This window comes from Citrus sinensis, chromosome 1, assembly GCF_022201045.2.
Source record: "Citrus sinensis cultivar Valencia sweet orange chromosome 1, DVS_A1.0, whole genome shotgun sequence".
Lineage (NCBI taxonomy): Eukaryota > Viridiplantae > Streptophyta > Magnoliopsida > Sapindales > Rutaceae > Citrus > Citrus sinensis.
The window spans coordinates 10953698-10978588 of NC_068556.1; the positions used below are offsets into that span (position 1 = coordinate 10953698).

A 24891-nucleotide genomic window follows, 5' to 3' on the forward strand; every position below is an offset into this window, starting at 1 on the left:
ACAAAATAGTTGGGTAAAGCACCCGTAACTTTGTTGGCACCAAAAAGTGGGGTTTTTTTTAATTGGTTTGGATATTTTAGTCATTTTACAAGTCAACTAACGGTCAACTCGTATGTATACTAACGGCAGGGAAGGTAAGTGAGAATACAATCAATCTCGCCATCTAAGTGAAATTATATCAAACCTCAGGGGAGGTTTCTAAAAATAGCCTGAGAAAAAAATGAAAGGGATTTGGGAAAAAATAGAAAGCTTTTGAGCTTTTTCTTGGGGTGGGAAGAATGAGCGCCAATATGGAAAATTTAACGCAATTTTAGAGATTTTTTATAATAAATACTATAGCGCTTAATAAAAAGTTATAAAGTAACTTTTCAATATTTATTTTATAACTTCTTTACAATTACGCTATCCTAAGTATATATTTATTTGGCATTTTTAAAAAAATGTCATAATATAATGTTATAATATGGTCGCCAATCTAATGAAATTTGGCACCTAAAAAAACATTTTTTAAAATTTTTTTCTATAGCATTTTAAAAATGTTATAATTTGTTTTTTTCCAATAGCTTTTACAAAAAATGTCATAAAAACTATTAAGTAACAATTTATTTTATAACTTTTTTTACGAAACGCTATGCTAACTAACATTTTTATAACTTTTAAAAAATATGTCATAATAGTAATGTTATACATATAATAAAATTTCAGTTTAATAGCAGTTTTATGAAAAATGCTATAAAATGTATGATTGTGATGACATTCGATATAAAATGCTATAATAAATTATATTTGTTGTAGTGTATAAAATTGTGCAATTTTAAAGAGTTAAAAACCAACTCTCTTAAATCCCGCAGTTTTAAAGTGTGTCCGCATGAAAAATAAATGAGGGCACCCGACTATATATATATATATTGAGCCACGTGGTTCAATGATATAACGCTATTACACTATTAAACCATATGGTTTAATAGCTTTCCCAAACTTTAATAAAGTTTAAGACTTTTACATCCCGTTAGGACAACCAATAGAAGTTTTATATAATAGTAAGGGCTAGTTTGGTAATATTTTAATTTGCAAAATAATTGACGTTATTTGTACAGTAAAAATAAGTAACTTTGAAGACAATCGATTAAATGTTTGATAAAGTTGCTTTTCAAAAGTGTTATGAGTTTTGAAAACAATCGTATGTATTTAGTAAATCTTTTATTAAATTGCTATAAGAATACGGATGACTGAATGAACATAAGATTAAATAAAATTTATTTGCACGCATGTGCGCGCGCGCACACACACACACACACACACATATATAATAACTTTTTATTGTGTATATATAATAATTGATAATTAAAATAATAATAATAATAGTTTTTATATTTTGTTATCTCAATATTATTGGTAATAATATTAATTTGTTTAAATTTCTTCATTTTATTTCCTAATTGATTAAGGATAATTTTAGATTTTTATAATATATGTGAGGAGTATATGTGGAATTGTAATAAGTGTGTAAAATTGATTTTCATAATTAGATTTTGAAAAGTTACTATTTTCTTACTTTTCAAAATCCATTGTGGAATGAAATGATTTTGTCAAGAGTGTATTTTCAAAAAAATTTACCATACATCAAAATTAACTTTTATTTTATAAAATCACTTTTGACCTTCCTAAACGTAATCCCAAATGAGCCTTAAATCAAATAATTTTGTTTTTTTAATTGCTATTTCATAAAAAATATTATTAATTAAATGTTAATTCATATAATTTATTAACAAAAGATTATCAGCCATTCGCCTAAAAATTGCTTTGTTACAAAAGTTCAAATTTGTTCAATTTTCCACCGATTGTTTACAATGGGTATCAATTATCCACCAAATAGAAAGAATTATCCTTCCAAAATAACTATTGCATTTACTTTTGTTGTTTAATAAGAGTAATTATAGTTTTTTTAGTGAATGGTTGATATAAATTGTTTATATTAAGTGTAAAATTAGATAAATTCAAAATTTTGTAATATTTTTCATAATGGGGTGAACTTAGGCTGCTGATAATACTTTACATTTATGAAACAACATAACTTCTACTAGGGGTGGGTAAGCGGTTCGGTTCTATGAACAAAAACCGAATGGTTTTAAAATTAAGGAACCGATTGGTTTTTGTTCGGTTCGGTTCAAAACCAAACCGAACCGAAAAATCGATTGGTTCGGTTTGATTTAATTATAAATAATTTATTTAATTGAAAATATATAAGCTAAAAACAAATCACTCAAATCTCAAATCCCTAGCGTTTGGTTTTTGCAACCCATCGCCTCCCTCTCCTCTCCCACTTCTCTCCCACGCCTCCCTCTGTTGCCTCCAACCTGTGCGTTCTCCCTCTCTACATGGCGCAGAACTTCAGCTCAGCCCCTCTCGGCTTCTTCCTCGTGAGCGTCTCTCCCTCGCGTCAACTTAGCTCCTCTCTTCCTCGCGTGCACGGCTCCCTTGCACAGCTCTTCCCCTCAAGCACGGTGACGCCGTCGTTAGTTCATAGGTTTGATGCATGTTTTTTTATGACTTTGGTTTTGGCCTTATTGTTATAACGGGTATTATTGTTGGGTGTAAATTATATAATTAGTTGAATATGGGCTGACTTAGGCTGTGTAAATAGAATTATTAGCAACTTTGTTGCCAATATTTTGATAAAGAAACTAAGAGTTGTAAATGGTAGAAAAAAGTTGCTTTCTTTTGTTGGGGCCGTGTCTATTTATTGAGTTATTCAATTGTTTGAATAATAGAAAGTGTTCTAAATGTGATAAGTTTTCCATGTTGGACAAGTGGAACATCAAGTCTACTTAATTCTGATTGTAATTAAGTGTTCAAAGATGATAATTAATGTGGAATATTCCGAAAAGACTCTAATTGAAGCATATTTAGTAACATAAGACATTATTTGGAGTTAGTTTGGAAGGGAGTTTGTTGCGTTGTGGAGAAAGAAACATCAGTTGAAGCATATAAGGAGACACTGGGAAGTTGATAAAATTAGGAACCTAATTTTTTTCCACACCCCCTCCCCCCCTTCCGTGATTATACAATTAAATATAGTTGAAAAATCTGAATCGAACTGAACCGAACCGAACCGAATTTAGAATCGAACCGAACCGAACCGAACCGAATTTAGAAACCAAATTGAACTGAATCGAAATATTTCGCTTCAGTTCAGTTCGGTTCCTAAATTCAGTTAGAATTTGGTTCATAATCTTAAGAACCGATCGGTTTTGGTGCCCACCCCTAACTTTCACTAAAGTAGATCAGGCATAATCATCCAATTAACTCTTCATGAGCCACATTTTTAAAAAATAATATTTAAAGTGAAACAATATCTGTTATTTAATTCAAACCATATCCTTGATCAATAAAATATTCAGATTCAACCTAACTAAAGATGAGACGTCCCAGCCTCTTGCACAATTCACACAGCTGCTTTTGCAACTTTTTTTTTTTGGTGTATTAAATAATCCGGTATTCGAAAACCACATTGGACCCGACTAATTCAGATTTGAGCCGGATAGAACCACTAGGACGGTAAAGCTCTCCCAACAAATATTTAATGCAACTGCATTCCCAAGCTTCGAACCGATAACCTTTGTTAAGGTAAAACAGCCCCAAACCAATTGATCTACGCGCTTGTTTGTTTTTGTAACTTCTTTTCTTAATGAAGCGGACACTCTCTCAATTACATAAACTACATAAACTAACGCAGCATTAATTAGCTGATTAAATGGGAATGATATTTCCTGGACGAGAGATTCTCAAGTATTCCTATTCTACTAGTTAATACATGAATTATATGTGTATATTTATTTTAAAAAATTATTATATAATTAATAATTATATTTAATTTATGTACTGATATCATACATAAATTGAGTGAGTATACTGCAATAAAAATATTCTAGAATTTCTCTTCGTGGACTGTTCATGCACCTTGACCCAGCGTTACTAGTTCTTGCAAACTTTTCTCGCATTGCTTGGCAACTTGTGACAGTGATTTATAAGAGGAACCGCTGTTGCTAGTAGCCTTTTGTGCACCGTATTTTAGTTCCATAGCTCTAACTCTTATCGATGAGTGCCCTTCTTTGTCCACCATAATCTTCCTTACCAGCATCTCAATCTCCTGCCTTGTCACTAAACTCTCCGTTGGCAACTCCTTTGATCGGAAAGCCACCCCGATCTCCTCCGTCAACATCGTAGCATTCATTTTCTGCTCCGCGTGTAGAGGCCACGCGATCATTGGCACACCGTTCACTATACTCTCCACGGTCGAATTCCATCCGCAGTGCGATAAAAAACCCCCAACTGAAGGATGTGCTAAGATCTCCGCCTGTGGGGCCCACGCTGGGACCACTAGTCCCACCTTGTCTGTCCGAGTCAAAAACCCGTGTGGCAGATAATCTTCTAATTTGCCGGCAGAATTATTGTCAACTACTGTCAAATACGAACCGGACACGTCATTTTCCACGGGAGGGCGTACCACCCAAATGAACCTTTGCTGGCTGAGTTCCAAGCTCCATGCAAGCTCCGTCATTTGTTTGGCTGAAAGCGTCCCACCACTTCCAAACGATACATAAATCACCGATTGACTAGGCTGCTCGTTTAGCCAATCCAGGATGATGACTCGGCTGTCAGAGGGCGACGTCTTTGTTGAAGGTGAAGCAACATCCGGGGATCTCACAAGTGGTCCAATAGCGTAAACAGGTGCTTTACAAACACGGCCCAACAAGTTATCGTCTCTCAAGGAACCAAGTGTTTTGGGCTCCAGATCATCCCACGTGTTGACCAAGATTCCATCGGACAGTGACATCTTCATCCCTATACTGGAAATGAAATCGAATATCGGCTCGTTTGGGTGTAGAAACAATTCCAAGGAGTCCTGGAATCGAACCGGCATACACCCAGGTAATTCCATTGGTTTTTCCAGGTTAAAGTGCTCATCTGTTAAAAGCTTTTTATCAATTGCAGGTGCATGTATGAAGCAAGCAAGAAACCATGCATTAGAAGCAATGAACATGTACTTGAGCAACCCGAACTCGTCCGCAACATCCATGGCCTCAGTGCCAAAAAAGTCAACAATCAAAGCCGTTGGACGGAACTTCATTGCAGAGATGGCTGATCGGAGTGCCGGTAAGGACTTGTGCATCAACACAAGTATTTTCTCTCCCAATGAAGCATCCGGGTTTACTAGGCTGGATATGTTCGCTAAGGGGAGTGTGACAGCGTTAAAGAGATTATTATTATTAGGGACGGCATGAACATTTGAGTTTGAGGCATCATCATGACTTGCCACAACAAACACAGTGACTTGGACATCATGGTGAGCGACTAGCCGTTTGCCTAGCTCAACGACGGGGATAAGGTGCCCCATACCAGGGCTAGCAAGTAGGCATATGTGAGGTTTTAATTTTGTGCTTTGCATGCCTATGGATTGGAACTTTTGGAGAGGGATGCGAGGAAATTATAAAGCCAATAAGCGCTGGGATTATCTTGGCTTGTGTTAGATGCATTACTTTCAGAACCTATTTATAACCAAAAATGAAAACGAATTGTTGCATTAATTGTTAGGATTTGGTTTAGTTTTGGAAATCATCTTTTTGTTAATTTAAAAAAAAGATATAATTAGTAGTTATTTAATAAAAATATAAAATTAATTAAATTTTAACCGTATATTATCGTGTATGCACAGATGGGAAAAGGTTAAAAACATTGCAGTTCGGATCCTGAATTTTAAGAGTGAAAAATGCTTTGATTCTGATTTTCCAAATTTTGACTAATTGCTAGCCACGTTTCTTGCGCAGTCACGCGTAACACACGCTGCCCCTGCGTGTTCCATGAATATGTAATAGAATATATTATCGCTAACAATTCACGTGCATTGTTAATTTTAGGTTAGATTGCCCTATCAAATTAATAATCTTTAATTTACCTCATAATTAATTATTGAAAACATTATTCTTTGAACCGCTTACCAGGGTTAACTGAATAAAATATGAGAATATATATACTTTTAATTTGAATTAAGGTACAATCTTTTAAAAATAAAAAAAAATAAATCTAACAAAACCAGCTTCGTTAAATTTCCACCAACTCAACCGAGCCCAGCATCTAAAATTTAAATTTTTCAAATCGGATTTGAATCAAGCAAATTTGTTTTGTCTTGAATGAAAGGAGGAAAAGTTGGAGCAAATTTGAATTTCGATCTCGTCAATAATTAAACCATAGTAATGTTTGGAATTTCTTTTAGTTTGTTCGGATAAATTTTTAGCTGCTGCCAATATAATTGATTATTCAGCTTTGTCTTAATTCGTTGTGTTCTTTAGTTGTTTCGAGATTCAGCACTCATCTCCTGGTTTCAAACGAACAAAATCCAAAAAATAAATAAAAATGTCTTCTTTATTATAAATAAAATAGATAAACTAAATTTTAAACTAAAACAAAGTATTTCAGGTACCTTATTAATAACTTATTATTACTAAGGTGGCATTTGACCTGAATTAATATGAACTCTGAACATGACAGAATAATTGAATGTGAATGATATGTTTATTTTTTTGACTGAATTGCTAAAAGTAAGAATTAAGATGTTTGTTTTTCAACTAAAAAACATTTGAAAACTAATATTTTATAGGGTAAAAGTTTATTTAGTCCCTATATTTTGATGTTAGTATTCATTTAGTCCCTATATTTTTAAAAATACCCCAAAACATCCTTACGATTAAATTATTGACACATTGCCATTACCTTTTGTTCCTTTGGACTTATTTTTACAATATTACCCTATTACAATAATGTTTCTTTTTTTAGACATTATTAAAAAGAAAAAATTAAATTACAAATTTAATACCAAAAAATAAAATAAAAACAAAAAAATATATTAATTTTTGTGAAACACTCTCCTCAGGAGTTAAAAATTAATTTTTCTAAAAAAATTGATAATATAATTTTTTACAATATTAATTTTTTTGACATACGTGAGCTTCCACAAAAATTAATATATAACTTTTTTGTTTTTATTTTATTTTTGGGTTTAATTTGATAATCTAATTTTTTATTAATATTAAAAAAAGAAACATTACTGTAAAAGTGTAATATTGTAAAAGTAAGCTAAAAAGAATAAAAAATAATGGCAGTGTAATATTGTAAAAGTAAGCTAAAAAGAATAAAAAACAATGGCACGAATGTCAATATTTAGCAGCAGTGAAGTTTTGCGGTATTTTTAAGAATATAAGGACTAAATGAGCACTAATCTCATAATATAGGAACTAAATAAGCTTTTACCCTATTTTTATATTTTTACCCTTACAAATTATAAATGTTAAACAAATGATAAACATCTCAAAGAACTTAAATAATATCATAACATAAATCATGTTCAATTGAATACAACCCTTTATGTTTTAAATTAGTATATCTTAATTAATTTTATTATAATCCATAAAAAATTATGAAGATAAATAATGCTAATTTGAAGAAAACAAAATGATAAAAATAATAATAGTCTACCACTATATTATCACAAGTTATAGATATCGTCAATAATGTTAATTGTTAAATTTTATATTAAGTAAGGATGAAATTAATTGATTAGATAGGGATATTTTGGAGATTATCTTTTAACGATATCACTCAAAATTTTTAAATTAAGTAAAAAACCAAAAAAAAGTTAGCTTAATAACTTAATGACTGAAAACTTTTGCTAAGTTGAAAAAGTAAACGAACTTAGTGACTTAATTGATTGAAATTAAGTTAATTAAGTCACTAAGTCAAAAAAGAAATAGCCCTTGAGCTTTTGTTAATTAATTTTTTTATGATAGTCATCTTGAAACATAATACACGTATTTGTAGATTAAACAAGGGGGAAGAAAATGCTAGCTTTCCCATGTAGGACTTTTGTCTCAATAAATGGTGAAGACAACGTTTACAATATTCTCTTTTGGATTCACTATTTTGTTACATACAACTTTCAAGATAAGAAGTGGTATTGCATGTGCTTAATACTATCTTGTTAAAACCTTCTCAGTAAAGCCTAGTAGGAAAAAACTTAGTCAAAAGGAAAAGAGTACAATGCATATTTGTTCAATATAGCTACATAATTCTTCTCTTTAAAATATGCTCCCTTTGATGAAATGTCCTCTAAAAAATCATATATCAATTTTATTTGTTGAGTCAACGCATGCTAATATTGTGGACTAACTTCTAAATGTTGAAGTGGGCAAAGTTTTAGTAAAAAAATTAATAAAAGTATTTGTGCATTGTATTTGCTTGAAATCAATTTTTTTGCGTTGCTAGAACTCATGAGTATAGAAAAATTTTGGTGAGATATGCTTGGTTCTATGTCTCTTGATGTATCCTCCTCTAATTTGAGTAATAAAAGCAGCATTGTCTTCATATATAATCGTTGGAATGTCCATTATAGTAGTCAAATTGCACACTTTGAAAATGATGGACAATAGATCACAACCAAACACACTCGCTACTTGTTTCATGTAATGCAAGGATCTTCGACTGATTAGAGGAGGTGGCAGTAAAAGTCTACTTAGTATATAACCATGAATTGTTTTGCCGCTATAAGTAGTAACATATCCTATTTGTGAAAGGATTTGTGGGGATCGGAGGGGTAGCCTGCGTCTGAATAATTGATAAGATCAAGATTCTCAATTGGTTCATTTGAATAAAATAACCCCAAGAACATTGTTTTGTGAAGATATAAGAAGATACGTTTAATGACATTCCAATGTTGTGAAGTTGGCGTTGAGCTAAATCTCACCAACAAGTTCACAAAATATGCAATGTTTGGTCTGATGCATTGAGTTAGATACAATAAAACACTGATTGCATTTAGATATGGTACTTTTAGAGCAACTATCTCTTTGTCATCTTCTTTATTGTAGATTGGACCATTTTTAAGCGAACAACTATCGAAATGCTTAATGGATGAGTATTATTTATATTTGAAAGGAATTTAGATCTATCATAAATAAATGTAGGCAATTAAAAATAAAAAATTAATTACTTAATTAATTTTTCGGAAGTACTGTTCACCGCAACTGTTCATGTTACTGTTTACCACACTATTCACAGTTACTGTTTATGAGTACTGTTTACGATTACTGTTCATCCGTATAAAAAATATTAATTTTCCAAAAACACAATAAAATGCAGAAAATAAATGACACGAAGATTTTTACATGGTTCGGATTAATCAATCCTACATCCAAGAAGCTACGCCTAGATGAAAAGCAATTCATTAAGTTAAGATGTTATAACCTATAGATTTACCAAACTTAAGACTCTCAATTATAATTTATCACTATACAGTTTAGTCAACCTTAGACTGAATCTACTTCTCTTGAATAATTGCGACCCCTCTTGATCCACGATCCTCAAGGCATTTCGCAAAGTGATCAATATTAAATTTTCAATTCTTCAACATCTAGTGATCCAAGATCCACATAGACTCTCCACAGAGATGAAAAGAAGATAAGAAAAAAAATCAACACAACATGGTGCCCCAAATCCGGATTTTGTAGGGAGGAGGCCGAATTTTGCTTCTCTACTTTATTCTCTGTGTTGTGCGATCAAACTTCAATTGTGAAATACCTCTCTTTATATATGCACTAGAGTTTCACCAAAATAGCAAGTCTTAAAAGACTTGGATTTTTTCCAAATAAAAGTTTCTTTTCTCTTATAATTCCTATAAATCTGAATAGGAATAAATCTGATATTCTTGCCTTACTTGTCTCCCAAGAAATATCTAGAGCATTAATGACTTTATGTTTAAATCAACTTCTTGCTCTAAATAGATCTCATGTGCTAATTATAGAGTCTCATTATTAACTGACTTTCTAAATTAGACATCTAATTAAATTAGGAAACAAATATTCCTAATAAATTGGAATCTCACTAAATTAGGGAATTAATAAATTAATTCCTGTTACGAGATATGTAATAAATAAACTTTCAATTTAACTAGACTTGCCATAAAATGCCAACTCTATAAATAATGACCTTAACAATATTAGAACATTTTAAGATCTTATCAACATAAACAGATTGATGAATAAGTACTCCATTAGTTTTTATACTCGATCTGCAGTTTGAGACAATATTTTATTTTTCTTAAATCTTTCATTTCAAATTCTCTCTTTAAATATCCAGTAGTTTTTAAAAGATCTTAAGAGTTCCAATTAAGTTCAGGTCATCGACATAGACTGCTACAATTGCAAATCTAAATTCATATTTTTTAATAATATATATGGGCAAATATGATAATTTTTATATAATTTTTTAATCAAATATTCACTCAAATGATTTTACCACATGCACACAGATTGTTTCAATCCGTATAAGGACTACTGAAGCTTGATTAAACACAAATTACGATCTTTTGATTATATGCTTTGGGCATTTTGAATCCTTTAGAGATTTTATGTAAACATTAATGACAAGCGACCCATACAAATATGTAATCATTATGTCTATGAGATGCATGTCAAGTCTTTCTAAACTGCGAAACTAATTAAAAATCAAAATGTAATAAGATCTTTCATTGGAGAATACATACCTTCATATCAATATCCGGTCTCTGCAAGAAACTTTGTACAATTAATCGTACTTTGTATTTATTGATTTTATTATTTTCATTATATTTTTCACAAATATCCATTTATATCCAACAGATTTGATATTTTCAAGTGTCTAGACGATAGGTCTAAAAATTTCACGCTTAGTTAGAAAAGCCAATGCTGTTTGAATTGCTTATTTTCATTAAGGCAAATCATGCCTTGTCTCTATTCATTGACAATTTGATGCTTGAAATCATCTACAATTCAGTAGCTATTGTGAATAAAAAAACAATGTTGATGTTTAATTCATTAAAATCCCACATTCCCTTGTATAAGTATAATTTATGGACGTTTCCTCTTTTTTGTGTCTTCATATCTGTTCAGGAGTTACTGTCTCCTTAAGGACTTATATCTCTTCAAGGACCATCAGTTCATCTGAAACTAGTGATTCAAATAATGTGGATACATTTATAGCTCAAGCATTATTTTCAACAAGATCTTAATCTTTCATTCTCCTCTTCGGGGCTTACTTTCTTTACTGCCATGTTTTTGACTTGTAAAAGATAACTCATTAGCTACTTTTACACTTGATTGTTTAGTAGAAACAATCACCTGGGTTGGTGTCTTAGTAGCTGGAATATGTGATTTGGTGATTTGATTACTTTTGTAATATTTGTAATTGCATCTAGTAATTGATTTGTAATTTGTCGCAAATGTTCTATCCTTCATACTTTATTTTCATAGTGACTGATACAAAGATCTAAATGAGACAAAGCAAAAACTTTCCAAGAAAGTCCATGCGTTACTTCAGGAGGTTTTCCACCGCTAGTGATGAAAAAATTATCTTATCAAAATGATATTCTACAAAACGTGTAGCAAAAAAATCACCCGCCAGAGATTCAAGACATTTGATAATTGAAGATGAGTTAAAACCGACATAAATCTTCAAACGATGCTAAGGTCCCATCTTTTTTTGATGGGCAGTGATATAAGAACATACACAGGACAACCAAAAGTGCATTACTTTAATGGGTGTCCATGATAATTTTCAATAACTTTATGCATTATTGTAAATCTTAGGTGTCCAAGACGATTATGCCACAACATAAATATTTTTGGATCTGTAAACTTCTAGTTCATTACTGCATAGAGCTCAATCACATTTATGATCATGTAATACAATCTTAATGAGAATGCTACAAGCTTTTCTAATAAGTATTTTTTTCTCAGACATTTTTAGTAATGCAGAGATATTCTACTTTATTTTCATTTAAAGTCTCAATATGATATCAATTTCGATGGATATTTTAAAGTTTAGTTGATTTCTTTTAGATCTTACTGAATATAAAGAATTTTAGATTATTAGTTTTGTTCCACTTGCTAATAAGAGCATAGCTCTTTTGGAGCCTTCTATTAGATTGCAGGACCAAATATAGTATTTGCTCTTCCAAGTAATTTTACTTTTCAAAAAATATTTTTTTCATCTTGAACAATAGTGTGTGTGTGTTAACTCCCAGCCAAGCATACATCCCCAGCTTTCGTTTCTAGAATGGATAATTTATTTCTAAAATGCATAGCTTTACATTGAATAAAAGTTCATATTAGACATGAGGATTAGACATGAACATGTAGTACATTTGGAAAAAAACCACAAAAAGTATAAAACTTAACATATTAGTAACTTAATAATTTATAGCATAATAACGAGAGTTTAATTAGCATGGACATTTCCATAATAAGTTAAGTGATCAATTTTTCCCTTTATGTCATCGAAGAAATCAAAGACATTAAAATGAATTAGATCAATAGGATCTAAGTTATCGACTAGATAATTTTCAATCTTTCCTTTTCCTTTTTTTAATGCTTGGTAAAGATCTATCAAATATATGTTTGAATGGCAAGCACGTGACCAATGTCATTTTCCTCCACATCAATAACAATTTTTTCTTTATCATTTCTAGCATTATTTTTTTCTATACCATTATCTTTATTATGTCTCTTATAGATATTCCACTTACAGTGGTGTCTATTTCTATTATTCTACTGTCCTGAGCTCTTGTGACATCACCGGAGTAATAACCACGCCCTCTCTTTCCTCCTTAATTATATCAACTTTTGGTACGTGTATTTGCATTCACTTCTGGGAATGATTGAGAACTAGTTGGACGTAATTCTTGATTTTTCATCAAGAGCTCATTGTTTTATTTAACAATCAAAAGAGATGTTATTAGCTTAAAATATTTGTTGTATCAATACTCCTGATGTTATTGTTGTAGGACTATGTTTGATGTATGAAATGTAGAGAGTGTCTTTTCAAGCATATTTTTTTGAATAATTTTTTTACCATACAATATCTGTTATGGAGTGATGGGGAACAAAGCAGAGTTGTACTTATAGAATCTTGTATAGTCTTGTAACCTCAAGTTTAGCCACTTATGTTTTGCATTTAGAAGAAAAATATCGTTCTAATGGTCAAATTTGTCCTTAAGATTATTCCACAATGTTAACGGATCCTCCATCGTTAGATATTAAGCTTTTAAGCTATCATAGCTTTTGATTTTTCATCCAAGGATGCTTTGTTTCTTTCTTCTATAGCGTCACCTAGGCCCATAACTTACAAGTGCAATTTTTATGTCCAACACCCAAGAAATGTAGTTCTTTTAGAAACTTGAAGTGTAGGAATTTGTCGATTCGTGAGATTTGCCATTTTTCAAAACCTTGTAAATAATCAAAGAAAAAATAAGTATCTCAATAAAAATAAATTTGTAATTTAAGCGAGAAAAATTATAAACATATGTAGAAATCTTATGCATGTATTTGGAACTTTAGCTTTTGATTTTCAATGAGGTTAGAACTTTAGGTTCTTATCACTTTATTTATGTTGTAAATTTCAGGCTATAACAATAATATTTAAGGAAAAATATATGTAAGAACAAATCTTAATTTATTGAACTTAAAATAACTAGATAGACAGTTAACACTAGCCATATAAACAAATAAATTAATGCAATTATATTAACATAATAATAACATAATGACAATATAGGTAGTATTATAAAACCAGCCATATAAATTAAAATTGTTATAAACAATTAAATTAACAACATAATAAACTCATTATAAAAGCATAATGATAAAATATAAAAGGAATGAGTATAAATAAAAAAAACAAAAGAAAAATTAAATTATCCATATCAAATTAGCTATCATACTGATAGCGTATTACAAATAAAATAGATAAGAAAATTTTAGACTAAAACAAAATACTTCAAGTACCTTGTTAATAGCTTATCATTAATAAGCTTTTGTTAATTGTTTTTTTTTATGATAATCATCTTGAGACATAATACAGATATTTATAAGTTAAACAAGGGTCGAGGAAATGCTAACTTTCCCACGTAGGAATTTTGTCTAAACATATGGTGAAGTCACCATTTACAACATTTTTTTTAAGACTCATCATATTTTTACTGTAATATTTGTTTCCATATTCATTGTGTGGGTTATTATAAAAAAAAACTGTGCAAAATAAACAAAGTCTTTTTTTTAAGATTCACCATCTTTTTGCTATAATTAATCTTATTGTTGATTTATTTCCATATTCATTACTTGGGTTTCATTAGAGAGATTTTAGAGTACATCAGAGGTACTACGCTCATTAATGCATGTATGCCATGTATGTAATTTTTTTTTTTTGAAAAATCATCATGTAATTGGTAGTTATATTTAATTGAACTACACATCGTATACATGCATTAATTGGGTATAGTATTTATAATGTACTCAATAATTTCTCGTTTCATTCAAACAACTACCCATGCATTAGGGCCTGAACGTGAGCTTTGGACCTAAATTGGTTTTGATAGATGGTGATTGGTTCTTCATGTATAAGCACATTTCACAAGGTATTCTTCTTTGATTAAATAAGGTACCCCATTGGGGTTAGTCAAAGATTTAGAATGAATTGATTAAGCATATTCATACTTTCTAGATCATGATCTACAAAGGTTGTCCCAATATTGTGACTTGGTTTTATCATGAGATATATATACCTACGGACTAGGTCAAACCTTTACACTAATCACGATTTTTAAGCATAAACAATATGTAATTAAATACATTAATGAATTCCTATTTATTTAAAGCATTGATAAATGTATTATCCAGATCAATATTCGGACCTATTTTAATTATAATAAAATTCATATTTATTGAAGTTTCACATAAAACATTACTCTTAAGTCTCCTTTTGGCGTCTCATTAGAAATATTTGGTCAATTTTAATATGAAACATACAACCAAGCGATATTATGTGCAAGGATAACTATATGGACGGTACTAGGGTGGGTTCGAGGTGGGGATCATGATCCTCAAACCCGAACTTGAACTAGAAGCTATCCATGAATCTGTCCCCATACTCGAAAATTCTTATTTGAGGGCAGTTCGAGAATATTCTCGAAAATCCTTAGATTTTATTTAAACTATTTAATAATTTAGAAATGATAAATTTGTGTATACACTATAGATAAAAACTTTTAAAACATGATAATTTTACCATTAATTGCTCTTTCCATTAGTTTTCTAAGAAACCAAAAAAAAAAAAAAAAATTGGTAATTTACTAAGTATAACACAAAATGAAATTTATATATGCATAGATGATATATATCAGAGCTTTGTGTGAAACTGTATAAATTTTTGTAGTAGGCAAGTTACTCAAAATATATAATATCATTAGATACATTAAAAGAGACATTATCGTCGAACAGGACAAAAAAAAAAAAAAAAAGAACAAAGCTACATTAAATTCACCGTATAGAGAGAAATAGGCTATATTTCTATAGGACGATTTTCTTGAACAGATTATCTTTCTAACTTCAGGGCTTAGCAGCCCAGGTCTTCACATGGTTCTAAATCCATTCTTTTATGCTGTGTTTATTTGTTGGAGTGAGAGTAGGGAGTGTGGATTTATCTTACTCCAATATTTACTTGCTCATTTAACTATGAGAGTAGGAATCCCACCTTTGGGTACCACTCGTTTTTGGAATGAGGAAAGGAATTACCACTCTTATGGGTACCCTTCCCTTATTACATATAATATAATTATATTTATTAAAATAAAATAATGTTAAATTTATTTAAAAATAATAATATCATATTTATTTAAATAATATTATTATATTTATTTAATATTAATAATAAGTTGTTTATTCTAAGAAAATATTAATTTTGTACTATATTATTAATAATAATATTTCATTTGTGTTGCTCTTATCACTAATTTTTAATTTACATAATTAAAATTAATAAAAAATTTTGATTTACATAATTAAGAATATTAATAACTATTATTGATTTTCTACCATTAAAATTAATAATAAAAGGAATAGTTTATTTTACAAATAATTTTTATTCACTTTATAATTAAAAACTAATATTATTTAAAGAAGGGTAAAATTATAATTTGAAATAATTCACTCTCAAAGAAAAACAAAATAAACACATAAATGTGATTTTAATTCCTATTCTACACTCTGATTCAAGTGTAAGTAAATAATTTATTCCCATTTTTATTCTATGCTCACTACAACCAAAAAAGATATATGGTAGCATCCAAAAAATGCTATCAAAGGTGATTGGTAGCATTTTAAGTAATGCTAAGTTTGTCCATGTAACTAAAATTCTTACCATTTAGTAGCATCTATTGGATGCTAACAATTTGAATACATAGCATTTAAAAATAACTACTGAGTATTATTTTGTAGCTTCATGCAGATGCTATCATTGTACAGTTTGTAGCATTTACGAAATGCTACTAAATTTTATATAATATTAAAAAAAATGCTACAAGAGCCATTTTATAATCCTACCACATGCCTTTCATAGCACTCTAATAATGCATTTCTAAAAATAATTATAACATTTTAATAATGTTATGATTAGATTAAATAAAATATGTGCAACGTAGCTGTTTGTAAATGCTATGAATAATTTTAAATTTTTCTATTGTACCATTTGTAAAAAGCTATGAATATTAGCAGATAATTTTTTTTTTTTGGTTGTTCAATGTTATTTGTTTAAATTGATAAATTCACATTGAAATGTTTATTCATCAAATATAACTTTAAATATCAAATGCTAAAAAATTTGACATGTAATCTATCATTTGTTAGGGGAAAAAAAACATTCACTATATATTTAATCACAATAACTATATATAAGCATCCAAAACTAGATGATCATATACCTCCAAGAACACAAAAAGATTTAAACAAAAAAATTATGTTCATGTCGTACTTGCACTTTTTCTCCCCATGAATTAAACCAAATAAAGTTGCTATTACATCCACAACTTGCCTTCTACTCTTTACAAATTATACTTGATCTTTGCAACCTACATCATGAATTGAACACAAAAACATAGTTACATTTTGACATAAAAAAAATAATAAAGCTTTAAAAAATGAGAAGGAAAATAATGTTCTGTTAGTAAGTACAAATAAAAATAACAATATTGAAAATCTAAAGCAATGAACATTTATCTTTGCATTAAAGGAGGAAAAGATCTATTTCATTTATTAGGAGATTAAGCTATAATGTAACGATAAGCAATAAGAATCAAAATAATAAGAAGAATACAAGAAAAGCTAAATCACAACCCGCCAAGATCAACATTTCAAACTCAAATGGCCATGGTGAAGCCTTGGCATATGGCTCCTAGTGAAAACGAATAAAACAATTATTTGTCCAAATAATTACTCAAAGTAAATGAACGAAAAAATAATCTAAAAACCCAAGCTTCTCTTAACTGAAAAATAATAATAATATTAATAAGGACCTTCTCAAAGTAGCAAAATGCAAAGTTATTTTCTTATAGCTGTAAACTAGATCAAATTCGCTATCAATAGTAAAATATATAAAGTCATCGTAAAAAAGAAAAGGAAGTGAAAAAAAATTACCCAAATAGATGAACTGGAAAAGCTAGTTGGAAAGAACTAAGACAACTCATTAGGAGGTCATGTAATTGTACTCCCAACAAAATTTTCAATTGTAGACATATGAGGCATTACTTTACATAAAGCTTTCGAGATTGCATTGCTAGATCCATGCAAAACTCTTATGGTATTAGAACCAACAGGAATGTGATGAACAAGTGCATTTAGATTACTTGATGACCAACGCCCTTCAACAACATCACACCCCACTAAATCAAGCATTATACACTTAGTAACTTTTGGGAATACCTTCACTGATAGACAGCAAATGCATGAGCCACGAAGATCTGGAAGAATCCAAAGCCAAATCCTAAGTTTGCTACGTGAGGGCATGAGTCCCATGCAAGCCATGCATGAAACATGCACGTGCTGAGATTGTGAAGATACGTGCTGGAGCTGGAGCCGGAGCCGTGATCTAGGAATACGCTTATCAACGATTGTGCAGCGAGTAAGGAGGGAAGCTAAGATACGGAAGTTGTTTTCGATTCTCTTTCGATATCAAATTTTTAGCTAAGTTGTTATACTCGTTTATTTAGCCGTAATTGTAGGATGGAAACCAAAGTCTTGTTATTATAAATAAGCTCCAGAATATGAATAAAAGTATTGAGAATTCTAAACAACAATTATTTAGTCCTTTCTCGCCATAAGCAGAAAACTATCACTTGTGTTACGCGTGATCATTGGCTGTCTCTGACTGGGACCTATCAATTGGTATCAGAGCGGGTTAACAATGATGACCAACAAAGAAAGTATTGAGCGAATTGAAGCTGATCTGGAAAGCCTGGAGAGCCGAATGGAACGCATGGAGATTGGTATCAATGACAAGCTTCAGCGATTAGAAGACACCATCAACAAATTAGCAGAAACTTTCAATGCATCCAAAGGCACCACTAGCCACGGCACCAACGAAACCATTGGTTCACCGCAGCCAGTTCGAGAAGAAAGTGAAGGAGTAGTGAAGCTGCACGGTATGCCCAAGTCAATCATCAACGATCGTGACCCCATATTTATCAGCAAATTTTGGCAAGAGTTCTTTAAATTATCAGGCACCAAATTAAAAATGAGCTCGGCATATCATCCTTAAACCGACAGCCAAACCGAGGTAATTAACCGATGCCTTGAACAATACTTGAGATGTTTTGTTCATCAGTGGCCACGGAAGTGGCACTCCTATTTACCGTGGGCTAAGTTTTGGTATAACACCACCTTCCATATCTCCACCGGGATGATCCCATTTCAAGCTCTATATGGGAGACCTCCTCCAACAGTGCCAAGGTACGAGCTGGGTGCCTCACCGGTGCACGAAGTTGATCAAACCTTGATATCCCGAGATGAGCTACTGCTGCAACTGAAGAAAAACTTAACCACCGCAGCTAACAGAATGAAGCAAATAGCTGACGTGGGCCGCCGCGACATTGAATTCAAACGGGGCGATATGGTGTTTTTAAAACTCCAGCCCTACCGTTAATCATCTGTGTTTAAATGGGCACATCAAAAGTTGGCTTGCAGGTATTTTGGGCCGTATTCCATCCTCCGTAAAATCGGCGCCATTGCTTATGAACTACAACTACCAGCACATGCCAAAATTCATCCGGTGTTTCACGTCTCTCTGCTTAAAAAAGCCGTGGGTGATTTCCTCTCCACCAGCACCGAAGTGCTACCTGTGACTGATGACGGATTGGTGATACTGGAACCTGAGGCTGTCATTGACACACGCTGGTTGAAAAGGGGAGGAAAGCTGCTTGAACAAAGTTTGGTCCGTTGGAAGCATTTGCCAATCAAAGACGCCACCTGGGGGGACACCACAATGCTGCACCAACAGTTTCCCAATCTGACCCTTGAGGACAAGGGTATTCTTCGAGGATGGGGCAATGATAGACAGCAAATGCATGAGCCACGAAGATCTGGAAGAATCCAAAGCCAAATCCTAAGTTTGCTACGTGAGGGCATGAGTCCCATGCAAGCCATGCATGAAACATGCACGTGCTGAGATTGTGAAGATACGTGCTGGAGCTGGAGCCGGAGCCGTGATCTAAAAATACACTTATCAACGATTGTGCAGCGAGTAAGGAGGGAAGCTAAGATACGGAAGTTGTTTTCGATTCTCTTTCGATATCAAATTTTTAGCTAAGTTGTTATACTCGTTTATTTAGCCGTAATTGTAGGATGGAAACCAAAGTCTTGTTATTATAAATAAGCTCCAGAATATGAATAAAAGTATTGAGAATTCTAAACAACAATTATTTGGTCCTTTCTCGCCATAAGCAGAAAACTATCACTTGTGTTACGCGTGATCATTGGCTGTCTCTGACTGGGACCTATCATTCACACTCTTCAACTGCAATATAAGAACAATTTAAAAACCAAAAATAAATTATCATTAAAGATAATCCTTCAATATTTTTATTTTTCATGCTTTAATTAAATTTAAAATGTAAATAGTATTCTTACCATTGAAGAAGTCAATGGTATTTTTGGAGGATTCCCACATGCTTGGCTTTCATGAAAATGACTCTAAAATGAAAAATAAAAATTCAATAACTAAATATTATAACAATTATATAAAAGTGAATAAAACATAATACATACTTGCCACCTTTTTATGTAGCTCTTCAACTAGCTTTCGCATATAGGACAATTCTTTTCGAAATAATACTACTTTTTTTATATAATAGAAAACAATTTAAGAAATGATTGTTTAGCTAAATTTTTATTATATATATATATTCCCAGAAAATTTTACAAGAAAGAAAAATTTGTGTTGAGAGAATGCTTTGGTCTTTGAGAGCTTGTCCGAAAATCAACCTCTCCTAAAGAAAAATTGCTTTGCTCAGCAATGCCAATTAAATCCTGGATTGACATAGTTGAAGAACAAGAGCAACAAGAAGCCCAATCTAAAGACACCAAGGAAATTTTCCTGTCTTAACTATATTCCCATCTGTTTCTTTCTGTAATAAATCTTCATAAAGATTCAAGGATACAAGCGATTTAACTTGTAAGTTGTAAGTTTCCATTTGTAATTTCAATTTAAAGTTCGGTTGCATGTTTAAATTTCTGCAATTAATTTAAAGTTTTTAATTTTCATAAAACTTGTTACATTCCTCTAAGGCAAAGAGACCGGATCTCTGCCCTTAGTTGTATCTTCTCTTCTCCCTCCATTCAATCAGAATACTATTTTTGGGATCCAGATCTAGTATTATCTATGAGCCTTCTAGATTTTGTTGCTAGGCTTGATTAAAGAACACCAGACCACCTTTTTTTTAAAAAAAAAATTATTTTGGTATATTGGCTGGAAAACAGAACGTGCGAGATATTGATCTGTTCTAAGTCAAATCTGGTCTCAAAGGCAGATTAAGTTCTGCATCGATCTGGTAACAACGCCACGTATTGATTTAATTAAGTGTGATTAATTTAATTTTTTGCTTATTAATTGCAATTTGAAGTTTTAAAATTTTGAGTTCTCCAAATTCATATCCATCCTTCGATCCAATTTCCTACTAGTATCAGAGCCAGTAGGAAATTGGATCGAAATGTAAATTTCCATTTGTAATTTCAATTTAAAGTTCGGTTGCATGTTTAAATTTCTGCAATTAATTTACCAGTAGGAAATTGGATCGAAGGATAGATATGAATTTGGAGAACTCAAAATTTTAAACTTCAAATTGCAATTAATAAGCAGAAAATTAAATTAATCACACTTAATTAAATCAGTACGTGGCGTTGTTACCAGATCGATGCAGAACTTAATCTGCCTTTGAGACCAGATCTGACTTAGAACAGATCAATATCTCGCACGTTCTGTTTTCCAGCCAATATACCAAAATAATTTTTTTTTAAAAGGGTGGTCTGGTGTTCTTTAATCAAGCCTAGCAACAAAATCTAGAAGGCTCATAGATAATACTAGATCTGGGTCCCATAAATAGTATTCTGATTGAATGGAGGGAGAAGAGAAGATACAACTAAGGGCAGAGATCTGGGGTCTTTGCCTTAGAGGAATGTAACGGGTTTTATGAAAATTAAAAACTTTAAATTAATTGCAGAAATTTAAACATGCAACCGAACTTTAAATTGAAATTACAAATGGAAACTTACAACTTACAAGTTAAATCACTTGTATCCTTGAATCTTTATGAAGATTTATTACAGAAAGAAATAGATAGGAATATAGTTAAGACAGGAAAATTTCCTTGGTGTCTTAAGATTCCTAGAAAATTTTACAAGAAAGAAAAATTTGTGTTGAGAGAATGCTTTGGTCTTCGAGAGCTTGTCCGAAAATCAACCTCTACCTTCTTTCGTTTCCTTCGTCTTCTTTATAATGAAAACCGTTGGATGGCATGATGCTATTCATTCACATGCGTGGATGGAGGAGCGGGACCTCCAAGACATATTGGGGACAGCATCATTTGTCATGAACTTGCTTTATGACCGTGGCTTTATTGGCTTTTGCTGGAGCTTCACATGCGTGGTTGGAGAGTCGAGACTTTAAAGGTGAGTGGAGACAGCATCATTTTTCTTTTACGACTTTAAAGGAAAAGCAAAAGATGGGTGAAGAGACATGTGCGCTCTCACTTGTGTCCAGGGGACCACCCAAAAATAAAATAAATACAGAAATTACAATTATTTACAGAAGGGAAAACAATGATTACAAAAGTACGAAATATAAAATCACTCTTTTTTTTTTTGCATACAAAGTGCTAAAAATTACAAATGACTTTAAGAATGCTTTATTGGAGAAAATATTCCGAAGCAGTCATCTTCGTTATCATCTCCAAGGGAAATGAACGGCTCAGCTTCACCAGAAGAACTCGAACCAGAACTCGCAACTGATGGTTCTGATCTCGAGGCAAGGAGCTGTTGCATAACTTTAAAATATTCCTCTTCGGTTTTTGCACTGGCCAAGAGAGACTGGGCCTTCGTTCTTTGAGCGAGGAATGTGCTTTGGGCTTTGACGTCTTGAATGCTTGGAGTAAGGAGTCCTCTTGAAGAAAGCCAAGCTTGAACTGTGGCTTCTAAAAGTTTGGACTATTCGTCAAACTTAGATCACCATTTAACTTTAAAGGTTCTTTGTAAAACGAGTTGGGCTTCTTGAGTGTGGTAATTGAAATTCCACATCCAGACCCAAGGAAGGAAGAAATTTGTGCAGAAACAGAGAAAATGAGGAAATCTTTTCTCAGACTCTGAAGGAACATAATGGGTTTTAAAAAGATTTAAACATTGGATAGCGTTAGGGGTAAGAATATCTGGGCTTGGCCCAAAATAGTTCCACCATTGTTGGAACCAGTTTGGAAGACTCTGGACGATTATTTTTGAATTGAAGAAAAATAACCAAGAATGGGTCTTTTTTGGGTTTTGAATGAAAAAGGTGTTAAACCAGGCTTGCTGATAATCCTAATAAGAAAAGGATAAGCAATGGTTTAAACTTCTTTGAAAATTGGCGAGAAAGGTCTTTAGTTTGTGGAGTTGGTCGTTCCACTGTTTTGGGCTCAAGACTTTAAGAATGGTTGCCGTGGAATAGGCAAGCTCAGAATGAGATTCACTGAGGAAGAAATGTTTGAATTTTACTGACTCAGTGAATTCTAAAATAGCTTGATAGAAAGACTGAGGTTTTGACAAATCCCAAGGTTTGAAAAACCAACCTTTCGGAAAAATTTTTAAAATTGCTTGAAAAGGATCAGAGTGATAAAATCCATCTTCCATAGTTAAAACATCTTGGAAATGGGTTTTATTAATCCAATCGGAAGGTTTCTTTGAAAACATTGGTTGGGAAAGAACAATTTGTGAAGATGAGCTTTCACCAGAAAGAACTATATTTTGGGAAATTTTAGAAATCTCTTTAGGGTTTTCTTTTTCAGAAATTTCTTTAGAAGATTTTTGGCTTTAAGTAAAACTTTGTAAAGCAATCATAAGTTCTGGGGATTTAGAGATGGATTTCATCCATTCATTTACCTGTTCTTGAGAGGCAATAGCTTTAGATTGGGCAGAGGCAATAGCTTTAGATTGGGCTTCTTGTTGCTCTTGTTCTTCAACTATGTCAATCCAGGATTTAATTGGCATTGCTGAGGAAAGAAATTTTTCTTTAGGAGGGGTTGTTGTTGAGGCTTTGGAGGTGGTTTTAGGTTCAGGGTCTTTGAGAATACCCTTCCCCTTATCTCGTCTTTTTGGCGGCATTATCTGTTTTGGAGAAATTTCCTGGTTAGAAAATTAGGGATAGAATTTGTATCACCTTTAATAAACTCAATATCAAAATCAAAGACACTTAAAATGGCTTGCCATCTTGTAAAAATTTGTTTTGAAGTAATATTTTGCACATCTTTTTCTAAAACATGTTTTGCAGCTTTGCAATCAATTCTGAGCAAATATTTTTTGATTTAATAAATCACTTTGAAATTTGGATATGCATAAAACAATAGAAATAATTTCTTTTTTAATAGTAGAATAATTTCTTTGACATTCATTCCAGTGTGCAGAAATATACTGTACAATCTGTTCTTTATTTTTCTCTTTTTGTTTTAATATTCCTCTATATCCTAAGTCTGATGTATCTGTTTCAACAATTTTAGGTAATGCAGGATTTGCAAGGAATAAACATGAAATATTTTTAACAGAATTCTTTATTAATATAACAACTTTAGTATGCTTATCAGTCCATGCAACATGGTTCTTTTTTAATCTATCATGCAAGGGTTTTGACATCCTGTTGATATTGGGACAAAACTCAAGAACGTAATTTAAACTTCCTAGAAATCTTTGCAGTTGTGTTTTATCAAGAATTTTATTAGGAAATTTATCTGCAAATACGAGAGACCGCTCAATAGGAGTAATGGTTCCTTTGGAAATGTAATGACCAAGGAATCTGATCTTTGTTTGAAATAAAGAAACTTTAGAACTAGAAATGGCTAAACCAGCCTTTCTAGTGGCAAGGTAAAAAGTCTTTAGATGTTTGAAATGTTGATCAATGGTCTGGGAAAAAATCAACACATCATCAATGTAAACAATGCAAAATTCAGAGAAAGGATTATAAATATCATTCATAATTCTTTGAAATTCTGAAGGAGTATTCTTTAAACCAAATGGCATAACAGTCCATTCATATTGTCCAAAAGGCACAGTAAAAGCAGTTTTATAACAATCTTTGGGATGTATTTGAATTTGCCAAAATCTAGACTTCATATCAAATTTTGAAAAAATAAATGCAGAATGCAGTTTCTGGAGCAAATCCTTTTTATTAGGTATGGGATACCTAATTTATTTTAATGCTTTATTTAAGGGTTTGTAATTTATTACAAGTCTAGGTGTTCCTCTT

General features: G+C 31.7%; 1 protein-coding gene across 1 annotated transcript; it reads right to left on the reverse strand.

Annotated features, from left to right (window-relative positions):
* Positions 1-3807: 3807 nt before the first annotated feature.
* On the reverse strand, positions 3808-5563 carry LOC102618236 (UDP-glycosyltransferase 72E1). Its single transcript, XM_006475420.4, has one exon. The coding sequence runs from the start codon at positions 5447-5449 to the stop codon at positions 3953-3955; it is 1497 nt and encodes a 498-aa protein (XP_006475483.1). The 5' UTR covers positions 5450-5563; the 3' UTR covers positions 3808-3952.
* Positions 5564-24891: the final 19328 nt, after the last annotated feature.